Source organism: Haemaphysalis longicornis, unplaced genomic scaffold (assembly GCF_048455015.1).
Source record: "Haemaphysalis longicornis isolate Haplotype H1 unplaced genomic scaffold, Haemaphysalis longicornis Haplotype H1 scaffold_195, whole genome shotgun sequence".
Lineage (NCBI taxonomy): Eukaryota > Metazoa > Arthropoda > Arachnida > Ixodida > Ixodidae > Haemaphysalis > Haemaphysalis longicornis.
This window is the reverse complement of record NW_027526290.1, coordinates 30,870-46,067: the sequence shown is the minus strand read 5'-3', so window position 1 is coordinate 46,067 and position 15,198 is coordinate 30,870. Positions and strand designations below refer to the sequence as shown.

Here is a 15,198-nt window from a genome sequence, read left to right as displayed (position 1 = left end):
AAGTACAAACTGTGCTTTGACAATGTAGTGCTTCGAAAGTGTAGTGGCCTTAAATGAGGCACAAAAATTCCCCTTGCATGGGGCCGTACGGCACCCACCGAACTTTGTCTCGCCTCCAGCCTCCAACCTCCCACCAAATGAGCACGTTTGCACTAGGGTTCTTTTCTGGCTGACCTGTCCGGTTTCCCGGCGGCCAGACGGTAGGTGCCAGCCGGTCCATGAAGTGCTCCATGGTGAGGACCCGGTGGTACTTGGCCAGGGTCTCCACCCGGAAGTAGGTGTCGAAAGGCACTTGCACCGAGCGCGGCTCGCCCGTCCGGTACTCGACCCAGGGCGGCAGAACCAGCGTCCGGTCCAGCGCCTTGCTGAAAGCCAGTGCCCCGAGAAACTGGTCCGCCTGGTTCCCGAAGCGCCCTGCACCCAGAGGACCAAACTGCTCCCTCAATGCTAGCCACATGGGAGGACCCTAGTTCTTTTAAGCAATGCCAGCAATGCACTCGATGCTCTTCCCACTTGACTTTTGTGGCCCCCTGGTGGATCAGTTGCTCTCCTTAAAGCCGATTCCCAGCTCATTCTCCGCAACAGCTATCGCAGTCATGACCGCACCAAAAACAATACACCGCAGTACTATATTAAGGTACCAAAGTTTCCGTTCACACTGGGGCTTTATGCACTGAATCATGCCTATGAGGCACACCATAGCAGAGAGTCAGATGAATCTACATTCCCTGGGGGTTAACCTCCTTGATGGCGAGTTCCCAGAAATGCAAAGCTGCTTCCCAGCAGTGTTGTTCTTAACGGTAGATACGTTCGATAATATTTTTGCTTACACAAAGATGCCCGGCAGTTTTTACTCAAAACTGCAGGGACTCCTAAAGTTTGGCAAACCCGCACTTTTCTGGGAAAATGGCGCGCCTTTGTTTTTGTACCGCCCCATTTATGGCGGCTCCCTCAGTTAAACCACAACATGCAAACTGTCCTAAAGCACCACTCAGCCGTAAGCATTATAACAAGTACAGCAGCACACGCGTGTAATGTTAGACACTCCTTCTAAAAAAAAAGTGCTCAAAGCATAGTACTCCTGCACCGCAGTGACTTGCACGCCACCCTCGTCAGGATAGCTCGATCGATTCCCGCCAAAACTGATGGTAGTGCAATGACGAGTGTACCACCCTAATGTAATGCATTGTGCTTGCCTTGAGTTAATTATGTCAGCAAACCCCGTGTGCTTTTTTACCAAAAAAAGCGAGCACGAAAAAAAAAAATGGTCACCATCCCACCCTGCGAAAGTGGATGTCCAGTGAAGCTGTTGTAAGCCACTACAAATGCTGATGGCGGAGGGTATGAAATGTCTGTATTTAGTGACACTAGTCCTGCCCAGCCTTCAAACATAATCTTTACACGGAACACATAGGGGGGGGTCCCATTGTTCATAGGTGCCTTATCATCCATAATGCGGTTTCAATGCTTGCCTTGTGGGTTTTTTTAACAAATACCGAGCTCTATGCTGTGTGCCTGACTAGCCTGATGCTTGCACTCTGCGTCTTAGGTGAGAACTACTGGGTCCTGCCTGGGCTTCTTGCTTACAACACATAATTTTCCAACCAACTAGAGGCTAACAGCTTCACCGTAAAAACACCTACAAAATTGCAATGCGAAAAATTCGCTGCAACTGCTGCACATACGCTGCACATACGCTGCACACCAACGCTGCCTGTAAAAGAGATACCAGTTGGAGTAAAAAGCGAGACTGCGAGAAAGTAAAAGCTTTTTTTTTTTTTTTGTAATAGAAGCAAACCATTCCCTGCATTGTTTTTTACCACTGAACACAACCGACAAAATGACTAGCCGCTTTTAATGGAAAAATTTTTCTATTTCGCACTTACTCTTCTCTTTATTTGGCATAGGATGTATAGGGAAATTTCTTAAGTTTTGTAGGGGCATTAAATAGGATTTTTACACCCGAATGTTGGGATTTTTGCAAAGGAGATGGTCTCAATCAGGTTGGTCGACTTGGTGAAAATACACTTCAGGGAGAAAACAAACTGAAGCACTCATTTCGTTCTCTCCTATTATTCTTTGCCATTGAGTTGTGCATTTGTACCAAAAAAGAAAAACTGTTTATGCAACTTATAATGACTCTGAGGGTTTCCTTGGGTGTGTCTGGCAGCAACTGCACAATTTCAGGACTATGATAAAAAAAAGCCCGTCAGCAAAAAATTGATCAATTCACTGCCTTCATTCAATGATGACACTCATAGCCCAAGGGGCCCAGTACCCCCAAGTAGCCCACACACATAAAATTGAAAACATTCTAATAAAAAGTAAATTGGTGCAACATAATAAAAATCTAATGACCACAGCTTTTTTTCGTTTGGTTAAGGGTTAAAGTTGTCAAATTAAAGGTATTTGTTCTTTGAAGCCGCTAACTATTCCCCGTTCAGACACCTCTCTGCGACCTGAAGTTTCAAAATTCTGCTCTCAGCAAAATCAGCTAAGCAGCTTAAATTTCGCATCATTTCAGTATTTTTAGAGCTTTGGCTCCTTGAAAATTACGACCAAAAACCGATCTAACACACCTGGCAGGTTCACGCCCTCGTCCTCCCGCATCACCTGCTTCTCTAGCTGAGCAAAGCCCTTGGTAAATTGCAAAGTGGCTGTTCCGGCCCCTTCAGCTTGGACTCTCCGGGCTCCCGCTTCTTTCACGGCTACCCACGGGGCCCCTAAACCAGTGGCTTCCGAGCCCCTTTTAACTTACAGGGTCATTACCTTGCACCACCACTTCCTCCGACAAACTACGCCTACCCCCCACCTCTCCCTCAACCCCGCTGCAGTTCACATGTGGCGGATTCTGCGAACACACACTTTCCTCCACCGCACCCCACTGGTTCACACACACCTCCCTTAATTCCTTAGCATGTGGGGCTCTGGACACCCACTACCGCTCCCTTTGCGAGTGTCCAGCTTCCCCACGCCCCCTACCCCACCCTCTGGGAATAGGCCCTGGGGAGCCCGGACATCTCGGATAAAGTGTGACGTCGTGGCGGCCCTATGGGCCTATAAATAAACCTTTGCCTCTCCCAAGTGTGCAGAGCTCCACTGGAGCATGCTCAGAGGCCCTTAGGGCACCTTCCCTGGGCACGTGGCCACACAGTTGGCTGCAAAAGGCAAGCTAATATTGCACAAGGTGGCAGAGCTGCCACCTGTGCCCTGCAACGACGCGACCAAGTGTCGTTCCCGAAACACCGGGTGCCAGAAGATGCGTCTGGTGCGCCAGCCTCGCCACCGGTAATGCGATCGGAGGTTGCGATCGTGCCCCCTTTTACCTTTGCGCTGTTGGTTGGTTGCCTCAGAATATGGCACATACCCACGCAGAGGATTGGCCAAGAAGCTTTGTACCTGATCAGGATGTAACCTATATTATTTTAGATCCCAAAATTTAGAAAAGGAGATACAGAACAATTTTTTTTTACAGTATGAAAGTAGAGCCATGAAGATTAAATAAATGTGAATGCTTAGCTGGCTAGCAGGGAAACGAGCCTGTCGCCGCAACATAAGAGTGAAGGGCGGACAAAGCATCCCTGTGGCAAACTCCTAGAGCAGAAGCGCCGAGTGACAGAACCTCAGAGGTAGATAGTGGAAGGTGAAGCCGCTTAAAGGTTGACTCCTTTTAGTCCCTTTTAGCAAGCCCTGATTGGCTAAAAGCAAACAACCGAAGTGACGTAACGCAAGCGCAACAAACCTACTGCCAACACCCACAGCTTAACCGGAAGTACGTCACGATGAAAGGGACTCAAAAGGGACGTTTTCAAAACGGACAGTTACGAGAATGCCGCCCCAGATGCGTGCGTCACATTGGGGAGAAGCTGCGGCAATTAAATAGAAAATGTTCTATATTTCCCAGTTTGTCGCAGAAAGGGCATTGCGGAGATGGAGCCAGACCAGACTTATAAAGATAAAAATTTAATGGGGGAATTTCGCATCGAACAGGGTTCGTACAGGCTTCAAAAGCAAAAAATCAAGGGTGTTCAAGGACTTTCAACGACCAGGAAACACATTTTCAAGGTCCCAATCTAATGTTTTATCTGAGATTATTTATAACTTTTTCAACACAATGCGAAAGTTGTTTCTTGCACAATACCTAAGCACATTAGCACACATTTAGATAGGTGCTAACGGGTTCATGAATGCTCTCCCACCTTTTTTTATTTCATGATTGGCATTTTTCTTTTTTCTTGCTGTTTTGCTCAGGCGGTCTGATTTCAAAACTTAGTTAATCATGCCTGCATCTCTTGCTTTGTCAGCAAGGGCATCAGCTTAAATTAAATCAGCGAGTGTTGCTGCAAGGCAGGACAAGCTATGTACACGTCTGCCATTTGCACGTAAAAGCAAACGCAGATGGAGCATATGAGGCACAGCAAACATGCAATGAGCGAGCGTCCAGAGACTAGATGGAAGATGCAAGATAGAAAACACAAGCCGGCTTTCACTGTATTGTATCCTGACATGGAATGGATTGAGAAATGCCTGCTCGCAATGTTGCCTCATAATGAAAATTCACCAAACTTGTTGCAATTTCACGCAATACACTGAAATTTGATTGTTACAATGTTTCTTTACATTTGTTATCCCCTAAAATCTACAACAAGCTCTTTAAATTCTCGTGAAAAGACAGGACCATTGATTCGCTCCAGGAAAATCAAGAGTTTTCAAGGACCACTTAAAAATTCCAGGACTTTCAAGGCCTTGAAATAGGGACTTCTAAATTCAAGGGTGTTCAAGGACCTGTGTGAACCCTGATCGAAGCTTAGTGACTGCTACCTCGCATAGCCTTGATTCACAAAACATCGGCTTCCATGCATGACGAAGGTGGCTATAATCCCTAGAAGAAGGGCGTCTTGCCGATAAGTCTGGAGTAGTTGTATACGTCTAAATCTCGCCCCCAACAGGAAGCTATCATTTGGACATCGCACGACCACGGGCCCACCAAGAGACATACTGGCTAATTGATCAGCCACTTCATTGTATGAGATTCCTGCATGTCCTGGAACCCTCACTAGCCTAACCTCACAACCTGATGAGGAACAAACGCGCTGTACCATCACGCAGGCCGTCGTTTTCCTTTTGTGGCACATACCCACGTGAGGCATAGGAATGTAGGGGTGTCACTACAGTTAAAAAAATGCACGCACAATCACACCAGAGGACTGGCGAAGAAGGACCAAATTCAAGTTTTGTACCGGTAAAACCAAGCGCGACTACCTCGCGCGAAAGCAGACATTGAATCGGAGCGCCACGGTGACGTCTCGTGAGAGAAAAAGTACGGTGATACTCCGTTCACAGCGCTGACAGCGGTAGCGCGTAGCTGTCAGAGTAGCCACGCGCGTGCTCTGACAGCTGAGTAGCCTGGTACCGAAATGTGACGAGGTCATCGACATTTGCAGTCACTGTAGTCGGGACGCAGTTACTAAGGCACGCTGTTCCTGTGGCTGCCCTTCACGAGTAATCTTGAAGCTCCACAGCTTCGGCAAAGAAAAGGCCGCATTACAACCAAACTCGGCCTGCGTAACCGCAGGTTCCCCAGGAACGCGGAGCATTGGCGACGCGGCCCTGACGTCGGGTCCAGTAACTTGGCGAGTGTCAACGTACCCATGCAGGGACAGTAGACAATGTACCCCTTCCGGTCCACTCGCGGGGCGTCGGCACACACCAGCGACAGCGACAGCCACAGAGGCACCGCACGGAGCACGCCGGCCGGCATCGCCATGCTTTCAGCAGCAGCTACTCCGCTCGCTGCGGTCAACAACTGACGGCTGGCTGCAGGCCTGCTGGCTGGCTAGCGTGAATGACACGCATAGGGAACACTTCTCTCGACGCGAACGTGATTTCGACCACGCAGAGAGGCAATGCCGCTGGACCAGTACCTAAACTGGCTGCATTCATTATTTATTTGAAAGTGTGTAAAAAGAAAGCCGCGTCTGATTGGCTGGCGACGAAATCAAAGCTTATCACGGTCGCCTCCTTTGTTAACGGCAAATTTCTACCTTGGTAATTTCACAATATATTCTCGGTTGGACAGGATGATTCTTCGGTTTCGTCGGACCGAACTAGAACGCAAAGCGGTGAATTCGTGAAGGGCAGGGTCAGCAAGGTCAGGTCAAGCGGCGACGACAGCTTCACTGGCGCCACATTCCAAGCAAACACAAAAAAAATAAGTGTGACGTCACGGATCGAGTCTACTCTCGCTACCAGAATATCGCCGCTCAGTTGTGATCGCTGCGCCGCGCAACGTAACGTTGGCGCCGCGTACCTTCTTTCTTTTTTGTTGTTTTTGTTTTTTGTCGTGCTCATGTAGGCGGCTTGCTGTTTTGTCGCAGATGTTCGGTCGTTGTTTTTAGTAGCGGCAGTGACAGGTTAATCAACCGATAACCAGCGATGCGAGATGGTGAGTGCGATCCTAAATATATTAGTATGGAACTCTATGAGTGTGATAAACACTTCCAGTTTGTTAGGATTCAATGCTTAAAAATACGTTCACGTTTTCCCTCCTTTGCTGTCCCGCCCCGAAACAGTTGTCGCGAGGTCTTGCACACTCGATCCGCGAGGACAAAGTAAACGGACGATCATCACTTTTGAAATACATTGGCACTTGTGGTTAGTAGTGTCTGGTTGCTCAGCCTGAATGCAAACGAATGAAAACGCAACGCAGATTACGTAGGCAGGAGGCCAGCGAGGCCGACTAGACAAGTAAATAACGAAATATTTGCATTAAGAAAATGAGCCGTCGCCGTCGGTATTCATCACGTTAAAACCACATTCTCGACATCTTTTTGAGGTATTGCTACGACATATTGTTCTGGACGCGGTTTCCTGTTGCTTTCTCTCGCAGCTTCGTACCGCAGACCTGGAATCTATGGGGACTTGTTGCGGTTGTGGCCTGGTGGATTTCCTTTCTCTTCCGTCGCCACATTAGTTCCGTATGCACTCGTACGGCTAAAGTCAGTCTAGGGAATTATCACGCGATAAAAGTTTTTTTGATTTGGTTTGTGTCTGTCTTGAACCGTGTTGGAGTATTCAATTGTGCGTACGAACTATTCAGTTTGAGTGTGTAGTTTTTGTATGTTTTTTTTTTCTCATTGACTCGGCAGAAGTTAACAGCCTTTTCAAAGATTCCTTTGAGTTTTCAGTTTTTTATACGTAATAAACGTGCTCAAGTGATAACTTAGCGTCTGCACCAGCTGACCCGACTTGCGTCGTTTCTTTGCCTACCCTTTGCCCTCTGTCTCGTTGCACTGCGACACTGACCGTGGATGCAGTCCGAGCACACATCATGACCAGCACTGACGACATCCCTTCTGCAGCATCCTCAGAATCTGTCACTGCCGCTGCCACTGCTCAGTCACTCAAGATGGTTCAGTAGCTGCCATTCCACACATTTAAGCGCCATTTCACAACACATTCATTTATTGGAGCCGATAAATGAAGAAAGTAAATTGTGTGGCGTCTTATTTCCGACGGCCGTGAGTGAATGCTAAAGTTCTAGTCAGGGAGTGTTTTTTAATGTGAAAATTGGAGAGCATCTAATCCATTCCCTATTTCCAGGAAAGCATCCCCAGAACTGATTTATGCTTAACAGAGGCAGCAGTTTTGTAAACGAGCATGACTCTTTCTACCCACATTTTTCTTGCTTTTAATTTGTTTTTGTACTGCGACAAAAAGAAACTACCAGGATTACCGGTTACGACAGCCAACAAACGTTTTGAAGCACAATAAACGGCCCAATTGGAACGCCTGACTAAAAGCAAAACGGGAAGACACATTCTGCAGTCACTAGGAATCCGAAGTGGAAGTTCCTTCCCAAATGAAGTTGACCTCCCCACATGAATGGCGAAAATACATTCGCATCCCACCACTACCAAGAAATGCACCCAGAGCTAAATGTGGAAAGAAGACAAGCTAGAGCACGAGCCTTAGAGAAACATTTCAGAGAAAGCATTTTCAGCCACGGGACATTATCTACGTTGACACTGCAGGCTACTGCGATGACGGTTGTCTCAACACCACCACAGTTGCCGTCAGCAATGACGTCAGCATCCATGCAGGCCAAAGATCTGAGTTGGGGTGAGAAGGTGGCCATAGCCCTTGCTATAAATTCTACCCGAGCGACCACAATCATACGCAACTCGAAGTTCGCCGTACTTAACTTCGCGAAAGGCAGGGTTCCCTCCTACAGCAGCCTCGCTGTTAGAGAAGACTCCCAGCCAAAGAAAAATTCTTTTAATATGGACTTCGGCCCACTATGGTTTACGGGGGAATGAACTGGCCCACGCAACCGCTCGAGCTGTTGTCAAACGCGCTGTGTTACCGACGACGCCACCACAACCACAATCCTCATACCAGACAGCACAGGAAGGCCATGAACAAGCAGAAATTATTAGATCGCACAAAGACAGGCTAGTCACGTACAGGGATATTATAAATCGCAGGGATATAAAATATATAAACCAGATGCAAATATCCACCGGCCCACCTCACCCTTACCAGAAAAGAGGCAGTCATGTGGCGATGGTTGCAGACAAACACTTTTCCAAGTCCTGTTTTCCTCAACCGTTGCTATCAAGACCTTTACTCAAAAAACCTCTGCACTTTGTGCAACAGCAGAGCCAACCTACAGTGCGTGATATGGTCCTGCCTTGAGCTCCAAAAAAAAATACAACCAACTATAACAGCACGTCTGATATGAATACAGCGAGAAGATACAATATTAAGACTGCAGAACAATGGGAGACTTCTGTTCAACTCCCACCGGGGCCACCACTCGCAGCAGCCCAGATGGCCAAAGCTGCCGCTAAGCTGCAAGGAATCCTGGCTGACAGCTGAGGGTCCAGGGAGACCGTCCAATTGAAGTTTACCCTTCAGAGCATAAAAGTCATCCTTTCTCTGTCTGTACACAGGGTGTCTAGCGACCGGGAAAAGTCAGGAAATTGTCAGGGAATTTTTCAATCAAGTAGTACCAGTCAGGGAAAACCACTTCGGGGCCTGCCCACACTGTTTTAGAATAGGGGAAACCAGTGTTGGAGTCCACCAAGAAGTTACACAAACGCAACACGTTCGCGGGCGACGAAAGCGTGATCCGCATAAAACGTTTTCTCGGCACGGTGTGTGCCGAGCGGCAGGCGCCGGCAACATGGCGGCAGCACCGGTCGCAAAGTAGTGCGGCAGCTCCAACAGCCGCTTTTACCGCTTATTAAAATCTTAAAATGCTACTCAAGGCACAAACGCACTTGCTTGTGCAGGAAAGGAGCCACCGCAGGCACGAAATCGTCGATGCGGCCGTAAAAATACCGCGCACGAATCGCGTGCAGAAACTCCGCGTGCGCTGCCCAAATCACATGCACAACGCGCTTTTTTTCCAGCGAATTTTAAAAGGCAGCGCTTTTTGGGAGCTAATCTTGAAAGAACTTCTTTCTTATGACATCAGGAGCCAGAATTACATAATCAAAAAGAAACATGACATGGTTTAGCATGAACCGCATGCGGCGTTTTCTGCTCGCGAAAACGCGCCGCGCACGTCACAGGCGCACTGACGCTGCCGCGGAACCACCCGCATGCTGCTAGCAGTGCTGCCGGCGGTGGCTTCAACCGCGAAGTGGTGTCGGGAGCTCGAGCGACTGCTTCTAAGCGCTCTCTAAAATGCTGCACGAGGCACGCACGAAGTTGGTTGTGTGGTAAAGGAGCTTATAATGTGAGCTAAAACGGTACTATAAAACATCATCCGCGCCGCTAGTGAAAGCGCCCATGCAATACCTGCCAGGGGTGGTAAGCCTAAGCATCTCTGGCGGAGCCAGCCGGCTGTCTCGAGCGCTTCGAAACTGCTGCCATGAGGCGCGCGGCTCCCCATTGGCCCAAGTCGGCAATTAAGCTCCTCCCACTGCCGCTCGCCACGCGCATCATTTTCTGAGTGAGGCAGAAGCTACCGCGCACGCGAATCGTCGACGCGGGCGTCAAAAAATCGCACGCACAACGCCGACGCGCCCGAATCGCGTGCAAAAACGCACCATGCGGTTCACGTTGCATGTTGAGTCAGGACAATCAAGAAAAAAAGCAAAAGGTACTCGCTGAAGCGCGACTTGAAGCTTCTATCCCGCAAGACTCTCTGAAGCCGTAACTGAAGGCAAGCAAACCTCAAGCTGAACGAACTGAAGTTAACCAAAGTACAATTTCAGAATCAGGGCACTTGCAACAAGTGTGTTTTTCCCTACGATAGAATGTGTTTTCTGTACGCTTTTTATATGCCTCACGGACCATTTCCATAGAACGGCGCCTGTTGTATAGGTCAGGGAATATCGACTAAAATGGTCATGGAAAACATAGAAAATTAAGGGAAATTGAATTAGGCAATTTGCTAGACACCCTGGTACAGTCATTCCTGTCCATTCCAGACAATGAAGTAAGCTGGGAAAGCTTGCTCACTTGCAAAAGCGGAGCTTTAAAGCTGCTGCGTTAAATACAGAAGGATGCACAGTCGGTATTCATGCATGTTGCAAAACAAGCCAGCTTTAAACATCACAGAAAAAAACAGGACGAGTACTGAAAATACAACTCGCTTTTAATACGTGCATAAAATTGCCACAGAAACCAAGAATTTGGTTGTGCTCGCAAATTCGTCACACCAGGGTTCAACTGTTACAACCAAATGTCGGACACTTTGGATTGTGCGTGGTAAGTAATGCACTGATGCTGTACACATTGGGGATACTCTGGGTAATTCAGAAGTTTACACGGGAAGCTAATACCAGCAGCTTTAAAAGCAGAGGTGGATGGCAAAACATTCAGCAGCAGGAAGAAGTTATCTAGGTGTTTGTGTAGACTAATTTTATATGTAGGGTTCTCCATGGCAGGGCCGGCCTTACCTCATTCGGTGCCCTATGCGAACTGCTGCCAAAGCCCCCCCCCCAGCCTGTCTAGCTCAGTTTTTAAGTGCGAATGCACTTTATAAGCGACCCCAAACCTTCCACCGCCGGCGGCGGCGGCGTCAGCAGTCCTCCTCTCCCTAGCAACGGCGTGGAGCGGAGAGGAGCGTCGGTAGCAACGGCGCGGTGACGTCACTTCACCACGTGACCGCGCTCGCTCCGCCTCCTCGCCGTGGCTGCGCGGGTGCGCGCCGCTCCCCGCACCGCTCCTCGCGCCGTGACGTCATGGTATGACGTCACAGCGCGCCTCCTCTCCCCAGCAGCTGCCGCGCGCCTCTCTCTCCACCGTGACGTCACACTCTCTCCTCTCCCCCTCGTTCGGCTGCAGCTGCCGTGCGCCGCTGTCCCTCTCCCCTTGCGCTCGCCTCCTCTCGCAGCCACCTGGCTCGGCGGGCTCGGCGCGGCGTACCCCCCTACATATGCAGCGATAAACTGCCAGACCTCCGTGGGTCGGCTCGCGCGCGCTCACGGGCGAATGCCAACGGATCTTAACTTTACTCCCCCTCATAGCATTACCCCGTGCATTCGCACTTAACCATGTTCACCCTCGGGGAAATGCTTGGGAGTTTTTTTACAGTGCAGCTGTGTATGTCTAGGATTCAACAGACTGCCTCCGACTTCAAGACAAGAATACCACGCGAGCGTAGTGCCATTTTGCGGTGCCCACTCAAATCCCTGGAATTGTAGAACTGTTCCACACCTTCAGCGTATGGAGAAATCATAAAAATTAATAAAAACATCCCAGGGCCCCCTTATTTTGATATAACACAGCTTATATTGCCCCAGAAGAGATGTCTTCCCAGCAATGAGTTCGTGCTTAGAGGTAAAGACGACTTTAATTGGCCTGTAATTGTAAGCTGGCTTTTCCACACTGTGTGTTGTACAGTAAAGGGCGTCCGTCTACGATTATAGAAAATGGCTATGACCCCTGTTTCATTGAAACTATCCCTAAAATCAATTACACTAATCCCTCGTTATAACGAAGTCAGCGGGACGGCAAAAAAATTTGTTATAAGCGGTATTTCGATATAAGCAACCAACCGAGAAAAACTAAAAAATTGATCTTTAATTGCGCGACAACTGCGAGGAACCAAAACACAATCTATTTAGTGATGCAGAATTTTTGTTCAGGTGAGAAATGACGGTGAATTTTGGCTGTTTAATGTTCTTTCCGGGTGCGAGCAACCCCTTGTTGCGACCGGGTGGGCCGACCCGAGCCGAGCTTCGTCGCCACCGACGTAAGTGTGGTAGCGTGGTGTAAAGCGAGCGGCCAGCCGCAGTTGCAGCCGTGACGAAGTCCAGAAGCCGTAGGCTAACGTAACTGTTTACTTCACAACGAGAGGTGAGCCGAAGCCAAATAACAGTGCCCCGACGGGCGAGGTAACAGTACAGGACTCGAGCAGAGTGACAGCAATGATTCACTGCTCAAACAGGAATGAATTATAGCGCTTGCGAGGGTCGTATTTATACCCAAAAGCGTTGACGATCGAAACAGCGTTCCCTCTAGATTTGTGCACACGCTACGAACGTCACAGACACACACAATGCTCTTTCCAGAGTTCGTGAGCAGTCAGTAGCATCGGCGCACGTTGAGTCCGAGAGAGGGGAGAGAGTAGGACTCTGCTGCGATCGCGGGGCCTCTGTGTCCTTGGGCGGGTCTCGACGAGTCTCACTGGGCCGGCAACCGTCGAAGTTTGAAACGCGCCGAAAGCGAAGCGTCTGACCCGGGCTGTGTCGAGACGTGAAAGTATGATTCACCGACACGGTGGGGCTTGTCTGAAAGGCGCACGTAGTGGCTTCGCTGCGCAGCCGAGGAGTGCTGAAAGAAAGCCGTCGGCGGGCCCATACGTAACACCCTGCTCCAATTTGACCAAGCACTGCATGAGGCTGTGGTCGCCGCCCGTGCATTCAACTTTATTTCACAGCACGCGTAGAAACTACCGCGTCTGCAGCATAGTTGCCACTTCACGTGGCTCTTTGTCCTAGTCGGGGCCACCAAGTGTAAATTATCTCCGCATCCATCGCTGGTGCGACCACGGGACCTGCAGCGACCGCCAACACAAACGTCTCGAAATCACCTTCTACCTCTTGACCAGCAATTTTATGAACAGCCTCATGTAGATCGCTGCCAGTCCGGTCACCGTCAGGGTCGCTGACAACGGTGCGGAAAAAGCCGGCATGCGCAAAGCAGTTGGCGACCTATGAAGGTGCGATGTTCCTTCCATGAAAAGTTGAGAAAATGGATTGCACTGAGGAAATTGATGTTGTACCTCTTACTGGCGTGAAACGCTGTGCGCATGCGCTGCATAAGAGCCTTGCGGTACACCTTCCGGGTGGTTTCAGTGATATCCTGATGATCCATAGGTTAGAGTAAAGCGAGCTCCTTCAGGTTGTCGATCTTCCCGTGGCTGGGACAATTGTTAATTAGGAAAAACACTTTCCGATTCTTCGCGTCGCTGGAAATTTTTTCCTGATGTGTGAAGCCTTGAAGCTTGCAAAACAAGAGTTTTTCGGCGCCGCGTTGTCGACGGCACTGCTACTTCTATGGTTCGAGTGTCAGTGTTCACACAACGTCGCGTCCACGCCATTGACCAATGTCTAGGAACAAAATTCAGTTACCACACCACGGATTTGGGTCGATTGTATATAGTCAGATAGCGCTAATCGAACATACTTTACACTGTTGACAGTGAAGCCGTAAATTTAGGAGAATTCCCGTCTGCTGTCGATACATGGGCCTCTACGGGAGGGAAACGGACAGCCCGTGTTTGTCCGCTGAAATTAAACTCTAGTCCGTCCGAGTTTCATTCGGGTAGTTAATTAGGAAGTATGATCAATCGCAAACTACAAACAAACGTGTTTTGTTTTGTGCACTCCTTGGACTGCGCCCCGATAAGGGCATATTTTTTGTCGCTCACGTTGAGGCTCGGCACCGCAGCCTCGCTGGTCATCCTTGTTCGCAGACCGGAAGGACACTGCATTTCTTTTCAAGCGAAAGCTTTCCTCGTTGGACCGATGGCGTCCGGTAAAAAAAACTAATGAATTTCCCCGTAGACTGGTTGGCCGACTGAAAAGCTCTCATCAAAAAATAAAGAAAGGTCCGGGCCTTCATATTTTGAATAAAGGCGGCTTAAATTGCTCCTTAAAAATGCCTTCTCAGCAACGCATTTGTGGTTAGATATGAAGCCGACTTTTAAGGCATCGATGTAAGCTTGGTCTTTGTAAGCTGGCTCCTCCACATTGCCTGTTCTGAAGAGGAGCATGGCCATCTACGGCGGGAGTATGATTACAGAAAGCGGCTCTAACTCTTCTGTTACCGAAAGTATCCCGAAACAAATGACGTGATAATTTCCCGCTAAGACGACCGACTCTACGACTGACTGACATGCGTGAAAGTGTTAAAATGGCCAGTTGAAAATTGCGAAAAAGGAACGGTTCTGGATAAGACAATACATGCGTCGATCATGAAGGAGGAGAACAATAGTATATATCTCATAAATCGCGTATCGGTATACATTTAGATTATTCGTACATGCATTGTATAGTGCGCCAAAAATCGTCATTTCCGCGCTTCTCTCAACTTTTTTAGGAAAGGATGCTGGATGTTTTATAATTACTTTATTGCAATCGATTCCTTCCGTTTTTTCAGGAGGATGTATAATCGTAAAACAAAATTGTGTTGATTCACGCGAGCTATGTATTTCGGTGGCTGAAGCCTGCAACTGGGACTGGGAACCAATGCGCCAGTACAACTAGGTTCTCATGCAAGACGCCGTCTAAAGTCTGGTCAGGTCACAGACCGTGTACATTTCAAGCAGATAATGCTGCTTAAAGTGCACAAATGAAAAGAGGTTTGCCGGTAAAAAAAAACGTTGGTTGTGTTAACCAAAATGCCAGACAACTGCAATTATTCATCAAAAAGCTAGCAAGCACTAGCGTATAGCCCCAATATTGTATGATTGACTGTCTGATTTTGTCTGTCTGATTTTAAACTTTCTGTTGGCTGTCTGATTTTAAGCCTTCATAAGCAACCAACCAGTGCTAGAGGCACGAATACAACGGGCATTAAAGCGAAACAAGTAGTGCTGTAGCTATTCTCAAATAGCAGGAGCAGGAATAAGATCTCTGTACTGAAGAGACCGATAAAGCGTCAGTTTCTTTTTTTCATTTTTCATGGAATCAGCCCATAAAATTATGGATTTTTGTACAGTACCAAGTGTACGCG

At 48.5% G+C, this 15,198-nt stretch overlaps 1 protein-coding gene across 1 annotated transcript in view; it reads right to left on the bottom strand.

Annotated features, from left to right (window-relative positions):
* LOC144166880 (GDP-fucose protein O-fucosyltransferase 1-like) overlaps positions 1 to 6,227 on the bottom strand; it is a 47,780-nt gene extending 41,553 nt beyond the window's left edge. Inside the window, exons 1-2 of the mRNA XM_077696334.1 lie at positions 5,650 to 6,227; positions 175 to 414 (exon numbers count right to left, since the gene is read on the bottom strand). Coding sequence (XP_077552460.1) covers positions 175 to 414; positions 5,650 to 5,767 — 358 coding nt within the window. The 5' untranslated portion in view covers positions 5,768 to 6,227. The remainder of the gene's footprint in view (positions 1 to 174; positions 415 to 5,649) is intronic.
* Between the last annotated feature and the right edge of the window lie 8,971 nt (positions 6,228 to 15,198).